Here is a 24,705-nt window from a genome sequence, read left to right as displayed (position 1 = left end):
AAATGGTGGCAAAATTTTAGATTATTTGCCACCATTTAAAGAGACACTGAAGCGAAAAAAAAAAATATGATATAGTGAATTGGTTGTGTACTATGAATAATTACTACAAGATTAGCAGCAAAGAAAATATTCTCATACTTTTATTTTCAGGTATATAGTGTTTTTTCTAACATTGCATCATTCTATAATATGTGCAGATTACACAACACTCAGCATTCAAAATGATTCTTTCAGAGCAGTCTGTGAACTAATGACCTCTCCTCTAGCAGAGGAAAAGTAAACAGTTCAATTACAGTTGAGATAATAAAAGTCAGATAACAGCCCTCTCCACGACTAACTTAGTCGGAGAGCTTAATGGCTTGTTTGCATAGAAATAACAACTGGAGTTTCTCAACTCTTCCTGTACTGGAAACAATTACACTGATGTATCTGATCTTAATGTTTTATTTCTTAGCTGTGCTACACATACAAATCATAATATCATCATTTTTTTTTTCGCTTCAGTGTCTCTTTAAGAATATTTAAGAATAGATTATGATTTCTTGAGCTCGGTTTCCGGCTAATAAATATAACTCATTACAGTGCAACAAATATACATAAACTGAATACATTTTTTGGGGCACAGAAATTAAATGTTTTACATTTTTCTATGCAAAGAATGTTTGTGTTTCAGCCACAATACGATGCCAAATAACTTGCACTTTTGTCTTGCAGCACTTGATGTCCTGGCTAAATAAAGGTAAAAGTGCCCATACACTTTAAAATTTACTCAACAGATTTAATCATTATGATGAAATCGGCCAGAGATCAAAGCTGCAACATGGCCACCTGATGCTCATTTTGATCGATTTCCAACTGTTCAAAACTATTGATCGCTTCAAATGGAAAGATCTCGCTTCAAAGGGGGCAGTTAGGCGTGAGGTGGTAGACTTTAGGATGAACCCCCCCCCCAGGTCTCCACTACCATTTAAAACATTCTCCCCTGGGCCAGTGCAACATTTTGGTAGGGAAGTACACAGTCACCTGTCCACCCGTGTCCTCTTCTCCATCGCCGTGGGAGCACCTGGACCCTGTGACCCGACATACATATACTGCAGGGTCTCAGAGATACAGGCGCACCAGCTGTGATGGAGAGAGGACACAGGAGAAGCATGCCAGCGGACAGGTGAGTGTGTGCTCCACTGCCAAGACTCTGCACAGGCCGGGTGGAGCACATTTTAGATAGGGAAAGACCTAGGGGTCTGGCAATACTTCCTGCACGGCGAATGCATAGATTTTTTAATAGATTTCAATTTGAAATTTACTATAAATCTATTAGAAATGTGTGGCAGTAATAGAACCTTTTCTGATCAAATTTCCATCAGAGAGGGTTCGATCTGCTGGTCGAATCTGGTGATCATCTGCAAGTGTATGACCACATTAATACTGAGAAACTCCCATGAGAAGATGGACTAGTCAAAAATCTGTCAGTCTTTTACTACCTACTGGAAATGTAGTGACATAGGAGACAAGTAATTTCTACATTTTTGCTAGGCTATTTAGGCGGTCCAAAAAATAGGATTAAAGAGAATCTGTACTCTAAAATTCTTACAATAAAAAGCATACCATTCTATTCATTATGATCTCCTGGGCCCATCTGTGCTGTTTCTGCCACTCCTTGCTGCGATCCTGGCTTGTAATTGCCAGTTTTAGGCAGTGTTTACAAACAAAAGACATGGCTGTTAACCAGCTTGTGATAGGCTGAGAGGAGCTCAGTCTGTGACTCGCACAGAGCCTGCAGGGGGCGTGGAGAGGGTGTGTATAGCTTCTATCCTATCACAAGCAGAGCAGCACATTCCTGCCTGAGCCCAACAAAGCCGTCAGAGGAAAGAAGATTAGATTATATAACAGAGATAATACAGCCACTGTGCAACTAGGATAGGCTGCAGTAAGACAGACCACATTAGAACAGGTATAGGAACTTACAGAATAGGAGAAATAAGGCTGAAAATTTTGTTACAGAGTCTCTTTAAGACAAGGTGGGAGCAAGAACTTAAAATCACTTTAGATGAACAAACTTTGCAAAGTTTTATTAAAAGTATACAGTTTCCTAACAATCCTTCTCTCCAATTAATGCAATATAAAGTGATTGGTAGCATTGGTACTCTACCCCACATATTAATAAAAAAAATTGGAGCAGATAGACAACTATGCAATTATTCAATGGAACTGTCCCTCAATTCAGGAACTTTAGAAATACATAAAATCCATTCTCGGAAAAAAATACAGATTAACATTTGCCTTAAAGAAACAATAGCGTCATTTAGATCCGCCTCACAAACCTCTTTCAGATATTTCCTCTGACTTGCTGTTTTTCTCTACCTTGGTACCCAAAAAACAAATTGAAGGAAACTGGGGGACATGAAGGATGCCGAATTTAGCTGCCTGGCAAAACAGATTCACTGCTCTTCTAGATCTTGAGATACCAAATCTCTTGTTCACTCCTACAACTTTTTCCAAATCACAGGGTAGATGGCTAAGGCTTCATGATTTTTGGTCAAAGACCGTTTAGGTTTAAGCATCCCAGTAGAAGCACTTTTTTTGTGGAGTTCTTTCTATTCATCTGTTCTTTGTCTTGTTGATTTTTTGTCTCCCTTTTTTCACACTTTCAAATCTTTTTGCATACCATGATTTAACGCCAAGCTCCTTAGCCTGATGAAAAGAACATAGTTATGAAGCTCAAGACTGGTAGGGCAAAATAAAACAGCTCCTGAATTGATAAGAAAAAAATTACCTGGCTGTAAGAAAACATAATGGTTGCCAGAAGGTTATTGCTGAGTTCAGTGTTCTCAGTCCATGTCCATGTTCTCACACTATAGATATAGAGCCTCCTGGTAGAATGCTTATATAGTAGTAGCTTACCTGTGCGAATATATTCTAGAGACCAGCTTAGGCATACCGGTATATCTACTTACACTAAAGAGTTAGCACAAAACAACCAACAACTTTATGATGTATTCAACCAAGGAAGCTAAATGAGTACCTCATTTCCATCTTAGAAAACGTCATCCCATCCAAAGTGACCTTACGCGAACAGTTAATACCAGACATACAATTGAAATTCAGAGAAAATAGCACAGTTTGAGGGGAACATTATAAAATCAGGTTAAGTGCATCTTTGCTTATTTCATTCCTTAAGTGCACTCTCTACATCAGCTCATTCCATGTAAATCTGACATCGTAATCAATACATTTCAAGACCTGATCTACAGAACAATGTGGATACTGAGAGTGAAGTCACCACACTGAAATCTAACATTGGAAACGGCTATTTCCATTAAGGCAGATAAATACGTCACATCATCCGACCGAAAAAAAATCTTGTGTATAATAGCGGTTCATTAAAAGTAGATCCACTGAACAGCAAGCATTATGTCACTGCTCTACACTGTGAATAATAATGCTGTAGATGTAAGATTCCATTTTCAGGATTAAATATTGCACCAAGAGGAATGATGCAACTTTTCAACCATGCTTATAATAGTTCAACCCTATTTTCAGTTTTTGTTTTTTATTTTTTTCACAAGCAAAGGCCTTCTAAGTACAGTACTTGCAAGAAGACTACAGAACAGGTAACATGAAAGTTTTGGTACAATGACTGGTCTGCAGAAAAGATGCCCTGGTACTTTGAGTTTCCCTGTTTCCCCAAACAACAACCAATCAACATCACGGTGACAGACATATAACAACTGGACAGCAGCTGGTGCAAGCATGACCTACACCTGCTGGCTTAAGAGACTAACGGCAGTGCAGATGAAGCAGCTGTTAGCCACAGGCTTCTACCCAGACTGGCTACCCAAATAAGGACAATGCTTCATTACCATATAGGTTAGTACATGAACACGGTCTAGAAGGCCATTGGGTACACTAACAGAAGATCAAAGCAGCTCACAACAGCAGACAGACAAGACTCAAGGTCTAGACTCACTAACTCTTAGCACAACTTGAATTGACGCGAAATCTTACAGCTCAATGTCACAGAAATGAGTATGTGAATTCCTAATTTTATAAATTGCAAAAGGCACATAAAGGTGGGTAGACATATACACTAAATGTCATCTGGCAGAGTTCGGGACTTGATCTCTTGGGCAACAGTTCAGGTCAAGTTCTTTACAGACGTGTTTCTAGCCTTCTGGCTAGTGATGTACTCTGTTGCAATGGAGGGGAAGGAGGGCCAACAGAGTATGTGGGGAGAGGAAAGAACAATACCCTTGGTCGAGTCGATCCGTTGGAGCTCGAGGGAGTTTGGGGGGTGCTCCACACATGCTGTATTCTCAGCTGCGGCTGCCCCACTGTCTGGCTCAGGTGAGAACCATTTTAAATATGTTGGCAACTTAAGGAACTAAGTTAAGGCACCATTCTTTGCTGCTGCTGTGCATTGGTTTGAAACCAAGGGTAGTTAGCCAGTTAATGGAAAGAACTGGATATGACACAACTTCAAAATGGAGGAAATATAAAAATGTACCTTCTATACATTCTATATATTGTATATTCTAACAGTGAACAAGGCAATGACTTGCTTATCCACCTAAAATGGATTAAAAGTGAGGACACTGAAATGTTGTTTAGAATGGAGAAGTGTAGCTGGATGTTCGTACAAAAAAGGACAGTAGATAGGGCTGGCATGGTGGAGCTGCCAGCAGGGTACATAGGAGATATGCAAACCTACTACAAATACCTTGGTATCCCTCAATCACATGGCAACCACAATGAGAAAACAAGAAAGATGGCAACAATCCAAGAACTACCAAACAGGCTGCAACTCAAGAGGTAGAAAATGGTCTACACACCATCATATATATCTTGCCAGTCATCAGACACTCTGTCATTAAGGAGGACACAAAGTGCTGAAGTGGTGACGAAAAAGATCCCTCAATGGTTTCTGGCCTAATTGTAAACCAGCAGACTGTACACCAGACCACCAAAGAGATAAGAAAATAAGCTGATAAGAAAATACAACAGCAGACATGTGTTAGGGCCCGTTTCCACTAGAGCGAATCCGCATGCGTTGTCTGCATGCGGATTCGCATAACCAATACAAGTGGATGAGACTGTTTCCACTTGTCAGTTTTTTGGTGCGTTTTGCTGTGCAGGATTTTTCTGCACGGTAGGGCCTGCAGAATTCGCCTGCGTGTGGAATGCAGGCGATTCGCAGGCAATGTATTTAATAGGGGAAATCGCACATGCGTTTTTGCCGCGATTTCGCGTGCGAATTCGCACTAAAACTAATGTACATTGAGCCAGGCAGTGACATGGTTAAAATCGCTGATAGCCTGCCTATGCAAAATCGCATGCGAAATCGCGGCAAAAATCGCATGCGGAATCGCATCCGCATGCGATTTTATCAGCGGTGGAATCCCAGCGATTCGCACCGCACTAGTGGAAACGGGCCCTAACTGGATCAGTTTACAAGTGTTGAATTGGGTTTCATTGTATAGCACTAGGACAGGTGTAAAAAGCAAATCATATTTAGGTCATATTTACATAGGAAATATTAAAACTTCAAAAAGGGTTCACAAACTTTAACCCCTTCCCGATCGCCTAATGCCAATAGGCATCAGTAAGGTGCCAGCCCCAGGACCGCCTAATGCCGAAAGGCGTCAAGTCCTGGGGCAGAGTTTTGCAGGGATTGCGCGTGCCGATGCCCCGCTTGTATGACAAAGCTCCGCATCAGCGGCAATCCCCGCTAGTAGATTGTTAGATGGCAAAACCGTCCATTTACATTGTACAGCGATGCGATCTAAGGCAGCGCTGTACTGGGGACAGCCGTGTCACTTGGCTGTCCCCTGGAGAGGCTCAGAGAGTGATCAGCTCTCATAGGCTGAAGCCTATGAGAGCTGATCGCTGTGATTGGCTGGGGGGGGGGGGGGGAGGAGGGAGAGGAGTAAAAAAATAAATAAAAAATAGACACATTTATTTAAAAAAAATAAAATAATAATAAAAAAAAAACATTGCACGAGCCATCAAAGCCCCCCAACAGAAATATCTGTTGGTGGTTTGTTGGTGGGCAGAAAAGGAAGGGGGGGGGGGGATTTGTGTGCTGCATGGTATTGGCTCTGCAGCTAGCTATTAAAGCTGCAGAGCTCCAATTCGTAAAAAAATAGCCTGGTAACTAGGGGAGTGTAAGCCTATGGTGGGGCATTGATATATTAAAGACAAGCTGGAACTGGGTAAAGATACTCATAACATTAAGAGCCCTGGGCTTTCAGTGACTCTACTTATATCAGTTTCCTCCTCTTTAGGGTTCTCCACTTGTCAATCTATTTCAGAGATGCATGTGTGGAGAGGTCCTGAGGGAAGGACGGGAGGAGAAGTAAAGGTAACAGGTGACCAACTATACTTGACACCAACATGCCACCCTGCAACATGTATGGTGCAAATGGCAATACTTTTCAAAGGGGGACATGACAATACATGTTAAAGTTGTGGGCAGAAACATGGCTATACTTTGTTTCTGTTCAGATTTCTACCTATGACTTTACAGTTTCCACTATTGCAAATTTAAGGTTAATTTTATAAAACCAGCGGAATTCCATTGCTGCATCTGTTTCTTTCAGTCAGAGAGCTGAATTTCTGTTTCTTATCTGTTCACCACTGACTTACTACTGTAGACCATGTGTACAATAGGTAAAGAAAAGACAGATTAGGGGCCTACTTCTACTGGGTACTGCGGGCGTTTTTGAATCAGATACAGCACCCGTGCAGTTGTGAAGCTGCAGCTGAATTGTTATAGCCTGCCATGCACAACTATAGGGATTCAGATGTATCTGCAGACAACTGCAGCCAGGACTTTGGGGGGGAGGGGGGGGGGCGGCACATACAATTCAGATGCAGCCAATTAATTTAATAGGCTGCGGTTCTGCATCCGAAATCACATTCAGAAAACAGCTGGGATTTGCAGCTAGTAGAAATGGGCCCTAAAGCCTTATACAAACACTCGAAGCATGGCCAAGGTGGCCGATAATGATTGACTCTGCCGAGTATATAACGATGTTATGTTTAACACAAAAAAGGCCTCAATTCACTAAGCTTTATCAAACACTTTATCAAACGTTTGATAATTTACCTCAGGGGTAAAATCTAATTTTGAATTCACTAAGGGCCCGTTTCCACTATCACGAATTCGCATGCGTTGCCCGCATGCGAATTCGCATAGCCAGTGCAAGTGGATGGGACTGTTTCCACTTGTGCGTTTCCCCGCACGTTTTTCTGTGCAGAAAAAATCTGCAGGGTAGGGCCCTCAGAATTCGCCTGCGTGTGGAATGCAGGCGAATCGCACGCAATGTATTTAATAGGGAAATCGCATGCGTTTTCCCCATGCGTTTTTTGCCGCGATTTCGCATGCGATTTCGCATAGGTACCCATGTTAATTCACACAGGCAGTGACATGGTTAAAATCGCATCACCCTTACCTATGCGAAATCGCGGCAAAAAACGCATGCGGAATCGCACCCGCATGCAACTCGCATGCGCCGGCGATTCCGCAACGCTATAGTGGAAACGGGCCCTTAGTTGTTATATATTTATTGCATGTTTTATCGATATAACATTCAATAAATCTATACAACCTTAGTGAATTCAAAATTAGATTTTACTCCTGAGGTAAATTGTCAAACGTTTGATAAAGTGTTTGATAAAGCTTAGTGAATTGAGACCAAAGGCCCAATGTGAAACTAGCCTAAGGGCCCGTTCAGACTACAAAGTGCGGACCGCAACGCATGCGGACTGCAACGCGTACGAACGCACGCCATCCGCGTTCGTATGCGTTGCGTGGCTGATCCCATCACTGAAAAGTGAATGGGACAGCCGCGCGTTTTTGTAAAATCTGCGTGCAGCATGCGTTCCCGGACCGCACAGGTCCGGAACGCATGCTGTGTGAACATCAGACATTGCACTCTATGCAATGTCTGATGTCCTGCGTGTCGGCCCCCCCGCACGCGTTTCCAAAACGCATATGGAAACGCGTGCAGTGTGAACGGGCCCTAAATCTTCAAGTTGGTGTAAAGAAAAATGCTGGTGATGGAGTGTCAAATGTAATCCATGCCTTGTTCACGATGAAGCTGGACCCGGCTCACATCACATTACTACTTACCGGTATACAAAAATATAGTTTTGTGAGGAGGGGATCATCCCACAAAACAAGCAATAAAGCTACATACTGAATTTCTCAATGCCATCCTGTTTTGAAAAATCATAGCTGTCTGACATTTATAATTGAAAGATATGCTGTAATAGCATTTAAGTATAAAAAGTTTGTGATAGCCCAATATACATTTGTAAGAATTTTGGTAAAAGTGGAGTCTCCCTTTAACTGATATGTTTATAAACAGGGGGAAAAAAAAGACTCATAGAAAAGCACGTTTCTGGTTACTGTAATCTTGCACATTTCCACTGAAACAAATGTAAAGTGAAATGTTGCCAATTTCATATCAATGTCCCCAAACTCACCTGATCCTCTTCAAAATACAGGTAAACAATAGAAATCTTTGGCTGGAGTATGTACAATTACCTCTGTCCAGGAAGGGGGATTACTGTGTGCTTGTAACTGAATCACTGTATCAATATACCAACGTATATTACAATCAAGTTTATGATTTGGTGTTTGTTAGGTTGCTGGTAACTGCTCTTAAAACCATAAAATAACCTTTAGCTGTCCATTAGCAGACTCGCTGTGAAATAAATTGCACATAATTCACTTATTACTACCACACAAAACACCTATTCCCAATAATTCTATAGTCAACAAAATCAGCTTCTTCTAATCGCTTTCTCTAGTTGTACAACTCACCAGCATCCTTGTCTCTAATGCAGTAGTCAGGTGAGTTTTCAAAGTATACCAAATCGTTGGTAGTTGGTTTCTTAAATCTTTTGTTTGCGATAGTAAATCCAGTCCCGTCCTGATTCATAACAACTTGTATCGCTCCATTATATTTTTTTCGAAGAAAATCTCCGGATTTTCGAAGGTCAGCCATAGTCAACCAACATGTCCTTAAAGTACAGGATCCACTCACTCCATGGCATTTGCATTCCTGTGTCATGAACCTCTTAACTGCCTAAAGCACAAACACAAGGAAACAATTATAAATATGCAGCAAAGGTAAATCAATCAGACTGGACTGAGGAATAAAAGGTTGGCAAATAAAGCATGTGTCTACATTCATGTGCAAGAGAAACAATGCCTAGCTGCATATGAGGTGTAGTTGTCTTTGCACTGTGAAAGGATTTGCCTGCATTACTGATACAGTGGGAATCAAACTTTACACATGGTACAGGTTGGTGTTAGGACTCAGAAAAACCCGAGAAAAGTTTGGTATTTTCAAATACACAGAATCATACATAATGTTGTTAATCTAATAGCTATCTTTTTTGCAGATATCTGTAATTTAGAATAAGCTGTATTTTGTTCTATTGATGGAAATATAGCACAGCCATTTACTGTGAGCATTCAAAAATCTCATCACTGACTGTCCATTGGGGGAGCTCACAATCAATTGCAGCCTTTCTCAACCTTTTTACCCTGAAGTAACCCTGCAAATACTTTTTTGGGGATCTCAATGAACCCAACCCCTGTAAGTTATTTTTGGATCTCAAGGAACCCCTGGCATGGTCTTTTAAAGCTTATGTGGCGGTTTATGTCACTACCCCCTATTGCAGTGCCCTTTATTACAAATTCTAATGCTTTTTATTAATGTGCCCCCTCCCCCCAATTTAGTGCTTCTTTTTTCTGTACCCCCCTATTATAGTGTGCTCAATATCATACATCCCCCCCCAACCCCCAGGATGGGGGAAAAGCCAAGGAACCCCTGTAGAGTACTCAAGGAACCCTGGTGTTCTAGGGAACCCTGGTTGAGAAAGCCTGGTCTATTGTCATGATGACCACTTGTGAAAATAGTTTAGGAGAAGCTATAGCTTATATGGATTGTGGGAGGAAAAACATAATTTAGAGGCAGACATTTAAGTTCCATAAGATCTGATGCTTCACCTGTAAAATGAGAATGCTAACCGCTTATCAAACAATATCCTTATAATCCTTTTCAGTAATGGTATTAATTACAGAATATTCTTTCTAAACTTCGTTTTCTATTTAATTTATCATTTCTACAATATAACTTATTATAAAGGACAAATGTAGAAAGTCGCTGGTAGAGGTACAGCATTGGTCACTGACAGACACTCCAAAAACTCTCATGTGCTCAAGACAAAGTAATAGTTCTGACCAACAAGCAGAAAGACAAGAATGTCTGGCACCCTGAGGTTTGACACTGGTGAGATACTGATGCAAAATGCAAAGATCATTACAATGCATGAACAATTCTGTGCAATCAATAGTACTTATAAGACCCAGTGAGCAGGCGTGGAGAGAATGGTGGGTGGGCACCTGTGGTGCACGACCTGATGCACCACAGGCACCCTCCCACAAAGATAATTACAATGCATGAACAGTTCTGTACAAACAAAAGTACTTATCAGATCAAGTGAGTAGGGGAGAATGGTGGGTGCATGGCCTGACAACCGTTTCACAGTGGAATTCTTGGCATCTACTGGGGCTGGTTACACAGTGAGGATAAGCTGGAGCAACCTAGATAAGTGTCCGCCATGGTGATGTTACGGAAAGCAGACCTATCACATGGGTTTCAAAGGCAGACCCATGCAGAGCCGGGACAAGATCCTCCAGCACCCAAGGCTGAGACACCAAAGTGCGCCCTTCCATCCCTCCCACCCCAGCTGTCACACACTGATTGCCATTAGACTAAGAGGCGCCACAAGGCCCACAACCTCCCCAACACCTTAATATCTGGTTATCTGGCTTGTAGTCACTGCCATGTATCCCCTTTTCTTATTTATTTCTGCTTCAAACACAATTAGGAATGACAGCTGAATGAATTCTGCGCCCCCTCCTACACTGCGCCCTGAGGCTGGAGCCTCTCCAGCCTATGCCTCGGCCTGGCCCTGGACCCATGTGACGTAAAAGAAGTTAGTCACCGTGACGTCGCTTATCTAGGTTGCTCCAGCTTTTCCTCACTGTGCACCCAACCTCAGTAGAAGCCAGGAATAGCACCGCAAAATGGTTATGAGGCCATGCACCACAGGCGCCCACCCACTGTTCTCCCCACGCCTGCTCACTTGATCTTATAAGTACTTCTGTTTGTACAGAACTGTTCATGCATTGTAATTATCTTTGCATTTTGCTTGAGTATCTCACCACTGTCAAATAAACCTCATGGTGCCAGACATTCTCGTCTTTCTGCTTGTTGGTCATAACTTATTATAAATGTATTTATTACAGCTTTTTTCTCTTCTCTGCCATTGGATTTGGTGAAATGGCTTCTGAGGTTTGCCTGTTAGATATAATCTATATAAAATATTACACCTTTCAGTCAAACAACTAAAACAAAATGTTTTTACATTTGAAGAATTTCAATCATATGGAGAAAAACCTTGTGCATTTCAAAATGTAACAAAATTATGTGAAACGGTAATTTTTTTTATATCTGATATTCTTCAGATATTACAATTTAAAAGGTTTGATATTTTATCAGTTCATATAGGCTTTATAGATCGTTTCCTATAGAGCTTACTACAGAACAGTGCTGCCTGCAGGGGGGCCTGTGGGCGAAGAGGTTTCTTTTCCCTGTCCTGAGAGACTGACAACTAATGCTGGTTCCCGCACTCGATTCCCGGCCGCTCGATTATTTCCGACATGTCCGATTTGCACTTCGATGGCTCGTTAAGTCGATTTGGCATACTTTACATGAGAATCGACCTAACAATCATCGAAACGCACTCGGAAATGCTCGGAAATAATTGAGCAGCCGGGAATCGAGCGGGGCATCGAGTGCAGGAACCCAGCGTGTACCCAGCATAAGGGCATGGAGAAAAAACACTTTCTGCTATCTGCACAATTGTTCTATTGACTGCATCCCCTCAGCCACTGATAAGGAATCATGCAATGTTTTGCAGTCAAATATTTGTAGACAGTCCTTATTCAGTGTTCAGCAGGGCATTGTGTGCAGCACTGCTCTACCCCTCCCCTCAACCTCTCTACTCTTCCCCAAGTGCTGTGTACTGTAGTGTTGCTTGAGGAGTCTAGGCACAGAGAGATGGACATCGTGAGTGTAAAAAGCTGTGGCTGGGAGCACACTCGTCTGTCGGTTTTCTGCATGCGTTTTCTGCACACCATGTGTATCTGTATGTATGAAAACATGCATATTTTATCACAGAAGCTAATGTAATTGCTAGAGAAAATGTGTGCAGTGCTTCACTGCTGTATGTTTTTATCTGCATGGTCCAATTGAATAACAATGGTTCTCAGTTTACCTGTGCAGAAAGCAAGGGGGGAGGTGGCCCCATCCAAAGTTTTGAAGGGGAGCACAGTGATTTCTAGTTATGCCCCTGCCCAGCAGTCCAGATGTATGTTGCTGCTTTCAACAAGTGGGGGAAAAGCAGATCTCTGGATCATGGCCTCCAATGTAAATGACAAACCGATACTTCATTCTGATCCAGAGTTTCATGGAGTTATTTGTGTACTGCTAGAATGAGCGAAATACTGAGACAACCAATGTTCCACTTCTGAAAAATCTCCTGGCTGTAATGCTGATAATCCAGTTATAATAGTTTCTATATAACTCACATGGCACAAGAATGCAGATCATTTATCATGACTTCTTTGATCTTCATACTTTTCCCAGATTGAGGATTCAAAATTAAACTCTGTTTTTGAGAGAGAGAGAGAGAGAGAGAGAGAGAGGCGAGAGAGAGGCGAGAGAGAGGCGAGAGAGAGAAGAGAGAGAGAGAGAAGAAGAAGAGAGAGAAGAGAGAGGAGAGAGAGATGCGGACACTACCAAAATGCGTTTTATTGTAAGATCAGCACTTCGTTTTATTATGAAGGTTCTGCATGCGGCTGTGTGGTGCTGGGTCCGATGAGCCCCGCCCCCCACACAGCCACATGTAGCACCTTCAAAACGAAACGGTAAGTCCTGATCTTGATCTTACAGTAAAATGCACGTTCGCCAGTGCCAGCCTCTCTCTCTCTCTAAAGGTGACCACTAAATATAAAATTTGCCAAATGATTCTTTATGAACAATTTTTTTGCATGAACCAGCGGAAATTATCATTTGGGACTACTGCTTCACAAAAATCAAAGCAATCCCATCAGATTGACGGGGTCAATCCTAAAATCTGATAGATTTCATTAATTTGATTGGATTGGTTAGGAGATTTTTTTCCATTAGTGGTCACAAACTATCAATTCCAATCATTCATATAAAAAAAATTGTTTGTAAACAATCGTTTGGCAAATTGTATTGTTAGTAGCTTCTTTAACCACTTCACCACTGAGGGGTTTTACCCCTTGAGCACCAGAGCAATTTTCACCTTTCAGCGTGCCTTCCATTCATTCGTCTATAACTTTATCATTACTTATCACAATGAAATAAACTATATCTTGTTTTTTCTGCCACCAATTAGGCTTTCTTTAGGTGGGACATTATGCCAAGAATTATTTTATTCTAAATATGTTTTAATGGGAAAATAGGAAAAATGTGGGAAAAAAATTCATTATTTTTCAGTTTTCGGCCATTATAGTTTTTAAATAATGCATGCTACTGTAATTAAAACCCATGAAATGTATTTGCCCATTTGTCCCGGTTATAAAACCGTTTAAATTATGTCCCTATCACAATGTTTTTTGGCGCCAATATTTTATTTGGAAATAAAGGTGCATTTTTTTCAGTTTTGCGTCTATCCCTAATTACAAGCCCATAGTTTATAAAGTAACAGTGTTGTACCCTCCTGACATAAATATTTAAAAAGTTCAGTCCCTAAGGTAACTATTTATGTATTTTTTTTATTGTAATTTTTTTTTTTCAATTACAAAAAAAAATTAAATTGGGGAGTGTGGGAGGTAATGAGTTAATTTTTTGTGTAAAAGTAGTGTATTTGTATGTGAAAAATGCTTTAGGGTGTAGTTTTACTATTTGGCCACAAGATGGCCACAGTAACATTTTATTTATGTGACCTGCAAGCGTCCGGAAGGACGCTTGCAGGAAGTACAAAGAGGCTGGGAACTTTTTTTTTTTTCTTCACAATGATCGCTGCTTCTCGTAGAAGCAGCAGATCACTGTGGGGGCTTAGATCAACGAACGGGAATGGATTTTCCCGTTCATTGATATCCGGGCGAGCGGGAGTGCATGCACAAGTGAGCGGGAGTGCGCGCATAAGCGAGCGGGAGCGCGGGAAGTACGGATTTCTCCGTCCCTGGTGGTAAAAGGATGAAAAAAGGGACGGAGAAATCCGTACGGGTGGGGGTAAAGTGGTTAAGATATACCAGTGCGTTTGCTGCTTGGCTTGAGCACGCAGCATGTGTTTTTTGGTGGCTGCGCTGAAGAGAGAAATCAGGAATAAAGAGTGCTGATGTCTTTAGTGCCAATATCTTTCTTCTTCATTGCACATATCAAACTGAAACTCAGTAAAGGTGTACTGCAGCCAAGAAACTAGCATCTACAGAAGCAATCCAAAAGTTGCAACCTGCATATTTCTCTAATAAGTTTACATCAAGCCTATCTCTGCAGAAGCCATCCTCAATGTACCATACCCCAAACTGATGAGCACCAATATCAGTTTTTATCTTTAGCTTGAACTCCTAGTTCTGATAAGTGTTACTGCCTCTGAAAAAGCAACTAGTTTATGAAACCGCTGGCAGGCTTCTTTGTCACCACCCCTCCAAGTGTATCTACCCATATTGCAATAAAGGGCTTTTAAAGAACAAGCGACACCCATGCTAAGCTAGAAATAAAAAAAAACACATATATAAGTAGATAAATACTACTTCTACTTACATAACAGATGTTTTGTGCTACCCACATAATGATTCCTGTGAATTTTATAAAGGAAAAGCAGAAAATCCTATTCTAGGCAGTGGCCATTTTGACAAGCTAATGCTGACGTCATATCCTCCATGACTCTTGTTCCTCCCCCCCCCCCATTGGCCTCAATTCACTAAGCTTTATCAAACACTTTATCAAACGTTTGATAATTTAAGTCATGGGTAAAATCTAATTTTGAATTCAGTAAGGTGTTATAGATTTATCAAATGTTTTATTGCTAAAATGTTCAATAAATCCATAACACCTTAGTGAATTCAAAATTAGATTTTACCCATGAGGTAAATTATCAAACGTTTGATAAAGTGTTTGATAAAGCTTAGTGAATTGAGGCCATTGTGTATTCATTAGCTGCCCTCCTCCCAGAGTCTTCAGACACTGCCACTGAGGTGTATACTAGGAACTGCACTGTCTTTTTATTTACTTACTTTTATTCACTCCTCCAACTCGCTGAGTCACCTCAGCCTTGCTTGTAAACACAAGTGATCAGAGGGTGTTTCTGATAAGCAGCCAGGCAGGGAATTAAATGGAGGAGGAATACATTATAGATAAAAATAACTCCCAGCATTCAACTGTTTGGCACCGACTACTAAAGGGCCAGTGCTCCTAAAGTATGTGATAACTCCAAATCATAACAGCAGAAAAAGTTTTGCAAGTTTTTAATGCAGGATTATTATCTTCATCACTTAATACACTCAGACCAGTTGCTGTTGAAATTTGATTTTTATGGTGACAATATCGCTTTAAGGAAGCAGTGTTTCAAGGAGGAAGTATCAAATTTAAATGAAACACACTCCAGTGTGCTGCCGTGCTGAATGTGTGTGTTTGGGTTCCAAACCATGTGGTGACAAATTCAAACACCATCACTACCGATGACAGTAGGTATGCTCTGATGGCCTTAATACAGACCTACTTTGAGTCAAAAATGGAAAGCCTCTAAATAATGTATACATTTTAAAGATCGATTTGGCTAATAGAAGGAGTTTATATGCTTCATTTCATATTAATCTTTTAATGCTGCAAAGTACAACAGAATGAGTAAAAGGCTGGATAGTGTACTGGTAAATGGCTCTGCCTTTGACATGGGAGACCAGAGTTCGAATCCTGGCTAGGATCAGTACCTATTCAGTAAGAAGTCCTTGGGAAAAACTTCCTAACACTACAGTGTGGCCCCTTGAGCGCCTCCAGTGGCTGCAGCTCTTGAGCGCTTGGAGTCCAACAGGAGAAAAGTGCTATACAACTGTTAGAATTATTATTATTATAAATAAGTACCTTTCTTCCAGCTCTGTTGTTGTGAAGGTTCATCAGTGCTCTTGCATCTTTTCCTTTTTTTTCTCTTGCATCAACAAATGCTTTGGCAAACTTAATGCCGTAGTCTATGTTATCACTGCATCCACCCCAGTCAAATATGCCTCTGGTATCTCTAAAGGAACCTTTTTTATGAGGATCACATGAACAGGACTTCAGCTCTCCTTGACTGCATGCCCTTGTAATAGCAAAAACAACCCCAGCAGACGAGATAGCGTAAACAAAGGCCGACTCTCGACTACCTGGAAATGTGAATAAAAGAAAATTGGTGAATTCACTAGATTGCTGTGATTTTTTTTTCCCCCTTTTATCAATGAACTGTATTAAATGGATGAACTCTAGAAAACCAGATTTGGAAAATATAACAAAGTAAACATACCCAGTTCTATACTAGCATGTAACAGCTTGGAAATCACTGCAGTGACAAACATGGATATTTTAAAGGGACTCCGAGCAGTGCAGTAACTATGGAAAGATGCATATCATTTTGAAGCTCTCTTTCTCCTCTTTCCAATGATATATAAACCGCCTTTTATTTTTCGAGATCAAAAAATTGCCACGGCCGCGATTTCAATCGCGAAAATAATGAAAACTAAAAGGCGTAGGGCGGCGGTTTATATATCACTGGAAAGAGGAGAAAGGAGATCTTCAAAATGGTATGCATCTTTCCATAGTTACTTGTATTACACAGGGCGACTTTTTCCCAAAGTCGGCAGCTCCATTCAGCACAATGCAATGAAATACAAGGAACCCAGGGGGATATAATTACAAATATCATGCTGGTAGGTATGAGGATATAATTAATTAGTTGTAGGTATGCTTAAAGGCATACCCACAGGCACTGCTCAGAGTCCCTTTAAGTAACACAGAAAGACTATAAATGTTAAATCTTTTTATAATAATGCAGTGTGTCTACAAATAGTCCATAGAGCCTGGATTAAAGTACACCTGAATGGAGAGGGATGTTGTGGCTGCCATATTTATTCCCTCTTAAACAATACCAGTTGCCTGGCAGTCCTGCTGATCACTTTGGCTGCAATACTGTCTGAAGCATACACCTAAAACAATCATGAGGCTAATCCAGTCAGACTTCAGTTAGAAACATCTGATCTGTATGCTTGTTTAGGGTCTATATCCTCTCAGTTCAGGTGTACTTTAACCTTTAGCCAATCGCTTCACGTCAACTGGCGTGAACGCAACGGCAGTCCCAGGACCGCTCAAGGCCAATTAGCGTGAAATCCTGGTGCGGGATTTTGCAGATCGCATGCACCACTCCGTCATCAGTCTCCCAGTGGCGATCACCGCTAGGAGACTGTTAGATGGCAAAACCGACATCCATTTACACTGTACAGCGCTACGATCTATGGCAGCACTGTACTGGGGACAGCCGTGTGACACGACAGCGACGGCTGTCTTAGGCTGATACTTAGGACAGCCGATCACAGTGATTGGCTGGTGGGGGGAGGGAGGGCTGGATATAAAATTAAAAAAAGTGTCAAATGTATTTTAAAAAACCCAAATAGATAAAAATAAATAAATAAACAAAGTGGCAGCCATCAGAGCCCACCAACAGAAAGCTCTGTTGGTGGGCAGAAAAAGGGGAATCACTTGTGTGCTGAGCTGTACGGCCCTGCAGCGAGCCCTTAAAGCTGCAGTGACCATATTTGTAAAAAAAAATTGCCTGGTCACTTGGGGGGGAAGAGGGGTAAAGCCTGTGGTCCTTAAAGAGAATCTGTACTTTACAGCAAAAAGCATACCATTCTATTCATTATGTTCTCCTGGGCCCCTCTGTGCTGTTTCTGCCACTCTCTGCTGCAATCCTGGCTTGTAATTAACAGTTTTAGGCAGTGTTTACAAACAAACTAACCAGCTTGTGAAAGGCTCACATAAGCAGAGTGTGTGAGTCATAGAGAGCATGCAGGGGGCCTGCAGAGGGTGTGTATCACTTCTATCCAATCACAAGCAGCCCTGCACATTCCACACATTCCAGCCTTAGCCCAACAGAAGAAAACAGATTAGATCATATAACAGAGATAACACAGCCACTGTGCAATTAGGAAAGGCTGCAGTAAGCCAGAGCACATTAGAACAGGCAAAGGAACTTATAGGATAGAAGAACTAAGGCTGAAAATTTTGTTACAGAGTCTCTTTAAAGAGAACCTGAACTGAAAATAAAAAGTCAAAATAACCATACACAGGTCATACATACTTCCTGTGTAGTCTACTACTCAATCTCATTCTCCTCTCCTGCAACACGTTTGTCCACTGTGATCAATGGAATTCACCATCCTCCATTTTAAAAATGGCCATTATCCCATAACCGCTTCCTGGTAAGCACACTGTTAAACTATAATTTCACCCACTTCAGCCACAGGGAAACATGGACATTACCTTGCACATTCAGTTGTAACTGACAGCTGCTGATATATAACTGACAGCAACTGGTATGTTTCAGTTCTGACAAAATATTGTGAGAACTGGAAGGGATCACTGTAAGAAGAAAATGGTGCTGAGGAATTGACGGTGAGGTAAGTATGCAATATTCATTCGCAGCTACGTCATGTGTTTATTTTAAATAATTTTACTCACTTCACATTCCCTTTAACTAGTAAAAGAGGAACAGCAGTGAAAATAACAATGAATAAAATTGCTTATTGTTTACAATATTCATTTATAGATTGTTTAGTCAGTGTTTGCCCATTGCAAAACCTTTTCTCTCCCTGATTTACCTTCTGAAATTTAACACCGATGGTGACATCTTTAGTTCTGCCAAGTGATCTGTACAGAATGTTTATTACTGAGAGTTCTATATACAGAGGTAGATCATGCTTGCTTGGCAGTTTAAACAAGCTGTTATTTCCCACAATGAGGTTCACAGACAGCAAACTGCCAGGACCTTAGTCATAATCAGTCACATCACACTGTGGGAGGGTTTCACCACAATATCAGCCATACAGACCGCCCCCGAAAGTCGAAAGTTTGTTTTCATTAAATATTAAAGCAGCAAGGTCAGCCATATTATGCCCAAAAATAAACACACATATATAGGTAGATACTTGTTCTACTTACATAACAGAAGTACAGTAAAACTTTGAATTGAGAATAACTTGGTTAAAGAGCGCTTTGCAATACAAGCAAACCTTTTTGTGAAATTTTGACTTGATATACAAGCAACTTGTTGATAGACAAGCAAAAGAAAGCATACATGCGCCACATCATCACACCTAAACCGATAGTTCTTCTCCCTTTGGCGCAGCAGGATTGTACTTAATTCTACTTAATCTAAGTGAAGAGACTGTGTGTAAAGTCACATTTGCATGTAATGCTCAAAAGTAGGCGAAAGCAACTGTCAATGGATAAGTTCCTTGTTAAAGCCAATGATTCTGTTAGTTATAATGAAAGTCTTGTTTACATTTTTAATTTATACTTTTTTTTTATTTTTTTACTATAAATGGTTTTTGGATTGTGGAACTAATCACCTGGATTCCCATGAATTCTTATGGGGAAATTTGCTTTGATATAAGAGTGCTTTGTATTACAAGCACGTTTCTAGAACAAATTATGCTCGCAAACCAAGGTTCCACTGTACTGTACTGTCCACGTTTTCTATTTCAGGGAATTTTATATAGTAAATAAAGAGAATTCTGTACCTGGCATTTGCCATTTTGTTTCCCTCAGACTGAAGCCGATTCTGATGTCATTTCTTTGCTTACTCTTTTTTTTTCCTCCTCCTAGAATCTGCTCTAGCTTTCTTTGTAAACATGTGAGCACAGCAAGATCAGATTTCAGCCTCATGTCACACTGAACTGCCCCTCAGCCAATCAGTGAGAAGCAGGAATGTGGGAGCAGTGATGACCGGTTTCCTTTCTAGTCGGCAATGTACCAAATAGAGCCAGGCTGACAGATGAGATTTATTACAGCAAAAGCATTTATAAATAGATTGATTTGCTTGCAATGCAGGGTAAGGCTGCAGGATGCATAATAAACACAGAGCAGTGGGTAAATGGAATTTGATGTTGTGGCTGACAATCCCTCTTTAACTGACACGCAAGTGGGATTTTCTATGGAACACAAATGTATATCAGCAATAACATAGATAGCTATGTGTCACTGTGAACCACAATAGAGGCTGGTTGCCTTACCCAATGTCCCCATGAATACTCCATACAGTATGTTAGGTGGTGACTTCTACAGCCAAGCTGTGAGCAGTCCATATTGTTCCTTATGGAAGCTATCAAGTATTGCACACATGCAGATAGCACATAGCATTGTTTTCTTTTGCTTAAATAATTAAGTCTGTATTTTTCATTGTATTTCAAATATTTACTTTAAATGGCATATTTGGGGAAAAAGTTCTGACCTCCATTAGAAAACATGACCTATACTGCTAAAACCTTGGATTCTGTAATCTATTTCAGAACTAAGAACTTGTACTTTTCAAGTGTACAGCAGCCAAGAAAAATGTAAAGTCACTCCAGAAAGCACTTGGGTGGGGTAAAGAGCAGCGAAAAGATTTATTCCTGCATGCACAATCCTGAAAACAGACTGTACATGAAACTGTCCAAATATTCAATTTGATATATTATCCAAAACTATAGTGCATATCAAATATTGGAAATGTGAGAGCAACGTGAAACTATACTAGCAGAATGATGTGTTATGTGTTAAGTGGATTTTCAAAACTCACTTACAGTGGACAAACAAATCACTGATAATCTCACATCTGTTCTTATTTTAGCTATTATAGTCATAAACTAATGCAAATGTAATACTGTGCTAAGAAGTTGAGCAGATCACAATGGTACACCCAAACAGAAATAGTAGTGCTTATACTTCTATATACAGAAATGATTTCTGCCAAACCTGCTATGTTGTTAATCTCTTTATAATCTGAACCAAGATGAACTGTGACAAACCTATCTTCAATATTTTTTATACTTACAGTGGGATGCAAAAGTTTGGGCAACCTTGTTAATCGTCATGATTTTCCTGTATAAATCGTTGGTTGATATGATAAAAAAAAAAGTCAGTTAAATATATTATATAGGAGACACATACAATGATATTTGAGAAGTGAAATGAAGTTTATTGTGCGCAACAATTATTTTTACAAAATGTATTGTGTGCAATAATTGTTTACACAAAATTAGGAAGATGCATAAATGTGGGCACTGTTGTCATTTTATTGATTCCAAAACCTTTAGAACTAATTATTGAAACTAAAATTGACTAGGTAAGCTCAGTGACCCCTGACCTACATACACAGGTAAAGCCAATTATGAGAAAGAGTATTTAAGGGGGTCAATTGTAAATTTCCCTCCTCTTAATTTTCTACGAAGAGTAGCAACATGGGGGTTTCAAATCAACTCTCAAATGACCTGAAGACAAAGATACAGGATCTTCTCAAAAAATTAGCCTACTGTGATAAAGTTCATTATTTTCTGTAATGTACTGATAAACATTAGACTTTCATATATTTTAGATTCAAATACACAGAACTGAAGTAGTTCAAGCCTTTTATTGTTTTAATATTGATAATTTTGGCATACAGCTCATGAAAACTCAAAATTCCTATCTCAAAAAATTAGCATATTTCATTCGACCAATAAAAGAAAAGTGTTTTTAAAACAAAAAAAGTCAACCTTCAAATATTTATGTTCAGTTATGCACTCAATACTTGGTCGGGAATCCTTTTGCAGAAATGACTGCTTCAATGCGGCATGGCATGGAGGCAATCAGCCTGTGGCACTGCTCAGGTGTTATGGAGGCCCAGGATGCTTCGATAGCGGCCTTAAGCTCATCCAGAGTGTTGGGTCTTGCGTCTCTCAACTTTCTCTTCACAATATCCCACAGATTCTCTATGGGGTTCAGGTCAGGAACCATTTACCAGTGGTTTTGGCACTGTGAGCAGGTGCCAGGTTGTGCTGAAAAATGAAAACTTCATCTCCATAAAGCTTTTCAGCAGATGGAAGCATGAACCCACTTTTGAACCAGAAACAGTGGCAGAAGCACATGACCTGGGCTACAGAGAAGCAGCACTGGACTGTTGCTTAGTGGTCCAAAGTACTTTTTTCAGATGAAAGCAACTTTTACATGTCATTCAGAAATCAAGGTGCCTGAGTCTGGAGGAGGACTGGGGAGAGAGAAATGCCAAAATGCCTGAAGTCCAGTGTCAAGTACCCACAGTCAGTGATGGTCTGGGGTGCCATGTCAGCTGCTGGTGTTGGTCCACTGTGTTTTATCGAGGGCAGGGTCAATGCAGCTAGCTATCAGGAGATTTTGGAGCACTTCATGCTTCCATCTGCTGAAAAGCTTTATGGAGATGAAGATTTCATTTTTCAGCACGACCTGGCACCTGCTCACAGTGCCAAAACCACTGGTAAATGGTTTACTGACCATGGTATTACTGTGCTCAATTGGCCTGCCAACTCTCCTGACCTGAACCCCATGGATAATCTGTGGGATATTGTGAAGAGAAAGTTGAGAGACGCAAGACCCAACACGCTGGATGAGCTTAAGGCCGCTAATGAAGCATCCTGGGCCTCCATAACACCTGAGCAGTGCCACAGGATGATTGCCTCCATGCCACGCCGCATTGAAGCAGTCATTTTTGCAAAAGGATTCCCGACCAAGTATTGCGTGCATAACTGAACATAATTATTTGAAGGTTGACTTTGTTTTGTTTTAAAAACACTTGTCTTTTATTGGTCGGATTAAATATGCTAATTTTTTAAGATAGGAATTTTTGGTTTTTATGAGCTGTATGCCAAAATCATCAATATTAAAACAATAAAAGGCTTGAACTACTGCAGTTGTGTGTATTTGAATCTAAAATATATGAAAGTCTAATGTTTATCAGTACATTACAGAAAATAATGAACTTTATCACAGTATTTTTTGAGAAGATCCTGTAGTTCACCATCATGGTTTAGGAGAAGGATACAGATAGCCGTCTCAGAGATTTCAGCTGTCTGTCTCCAAAGTTAGGAACATATTGAGGAAATGGAAAACGACCGGCTCAGTTCAAGTTAAAGCTCGAAGTGGCAGACCAAGAAAAATCTCGGATAGACAGAAGTGACGAATGGTGAGAACAGTCAACCCATAGACCAGCACCAAAGACCTATAACATCATCTTGCTGCAGATGGAGTCCCTGTGTATCGTTCAACCATTTGGCACACTTTACAAGGAGCACAAACCCACCCACAGCACAGAGCCGCTTGAGGTATGCTAAAGCACATAAGGACAAGCCAGCGTCATTTTGGAATAAGGTGCTGTGGACTGAAAAAGAACACAGCATTCCAAGAAAAACACCTGCTACCTACAGTAAAATATGGTGGTGGTTCCATCATGCTGTGCGGCCAGTGCAGGGACTGGGAATCTTGTTAAAGCTGAGGGACACATGGATTCCACTCAGTATCAGCAGAATCTGGAGAAAAATGTCCAGGAATCCGTGATAAAGCTGAAGTCATTCATGCACAGAAACAAGTACAACATTCTGGAATGATCTCAGTCCCAAAACTTGAATATAATTGAAAATATGTGGTGTGAGTTTAAGAGAGCTGTCCATGCTCGGAAGCCATCAAACCTGAATGAACTAGAGAGGTTTAGTAAAGAGGAATGGTCCAAAATACCTTCAACCAGAATCCAGACTCTCATTGAAACCTACAGGAAGAGTTTAGATCTGTAATTTCTGGAAAAGGAGGATCTACTAAATATTGATTTCATTTCTTTTTTTGTGGTGCCCAAATTTATGCACCTGCCTAATTATGTTTAAACAATTATTGCACACTTTCTCTAAATCCAATGAACATAATTTCACTTCTCCAATATAAGTGTGTGTCTCCTATGATATGTTTAACTGACATTTTTTATTGTAACAACCAACGATTTATACAGGCAAATCATGACGATAAACAAGGTTGCCCTAACAATTTTCTGTTAGATTTACCTGCCAGATCGATTTTTTTCAACATGTTTGATCTTAATTTTGATTGATTTTTCAACCAATTTTCAGATCGATTTCTATTTACTTTTATGGAAATAGATCAGAAAATCAATCGAAATTAAGATCGGACATGTTGAAAAAAAAATCGATCTGGCAGATAAATCTAACAGAAAATTGTATTGCGTGTACCTAGCATAACAGTGCTCTGAGATCTGAGATAAACTTTTACTCATTGCATAATTGTGTTCCTTTTATATAGTTTATAGGGCGTTCCTCAAGCCAAATACTTTTTTTTGTTTTGTTTTAATACGCTAATTCCCTATAAACTAAACAAGCCTCACCCACAGCTTCAGAGTGCCTTGGCATTCTCTGACTCATGTAGCAAGGGCTTATGGGAGCTCAGTCTGGGTAGGAGGAGGAGGAGGTTACTAGCCAGAGATTTCAGAGGCAGAGGGGAGGAGGGAGAAGGAGAGGGGATTGAGCTGAGGGCTGGAGATGCTATCAGCTTGCCTGTGTGTAATGTGACAAAC

At 40.5% G+C, this 24,705-nt stretch overlaps 1 protein-coding gene across 4 annotated transcripts in view; it reads right to left on the bottom strand.

The window, feature by feature from the left end:
* LOC137563687 (protein Wnt-2-like) overlaps window positions 1–24,705 on the bottom strand; it is a 118,730-nt gene that overhangs the window by 44,370 nt on the left and 49,655 nt on the right. For all 4 annotated transcript variants that reach the window (XM_068276442.1, XM_068276440.1, XM_068276441.1 and 1 more), the window contains exons 3-4: window positions 16,194–16,471; window positions 8,828–9,092 (exon numbers count right to left, since the gene is read on the bottom strand). In XM_068276442.1, the coding sequence (XP_068132543.1) occupies window positions 8,828–9,092; window positions 16,194–16,471 (543 nt within the window). The remainder of the gene's footprint in view (window positions 1–8,827; window positions 9,093–16,193; window positions 16,472–24,705) is intronic.

This window comes from Hyperolius riggenbachi, chromosome 3 (genome assembly GCF_040937935.1).
Source record: "Hyperolius riggenbachi isolate aHypRig1 chromosome 3, aHypRig1.pri, whole genome shotgun sequence".
In the NCBI taxonomy this organism is placed as follows: Eukaryota; Metazoa; Chordata; class Amphibia; order Anura; family Hyperoliidae; genus Hyperolius; species Hyperolius riggenbachi.
The sequence above is the reverse complement of the archived record's forward strand: the minus strand, read 5'-3'. Positions and strand labels throughout refer to the sequence as shown.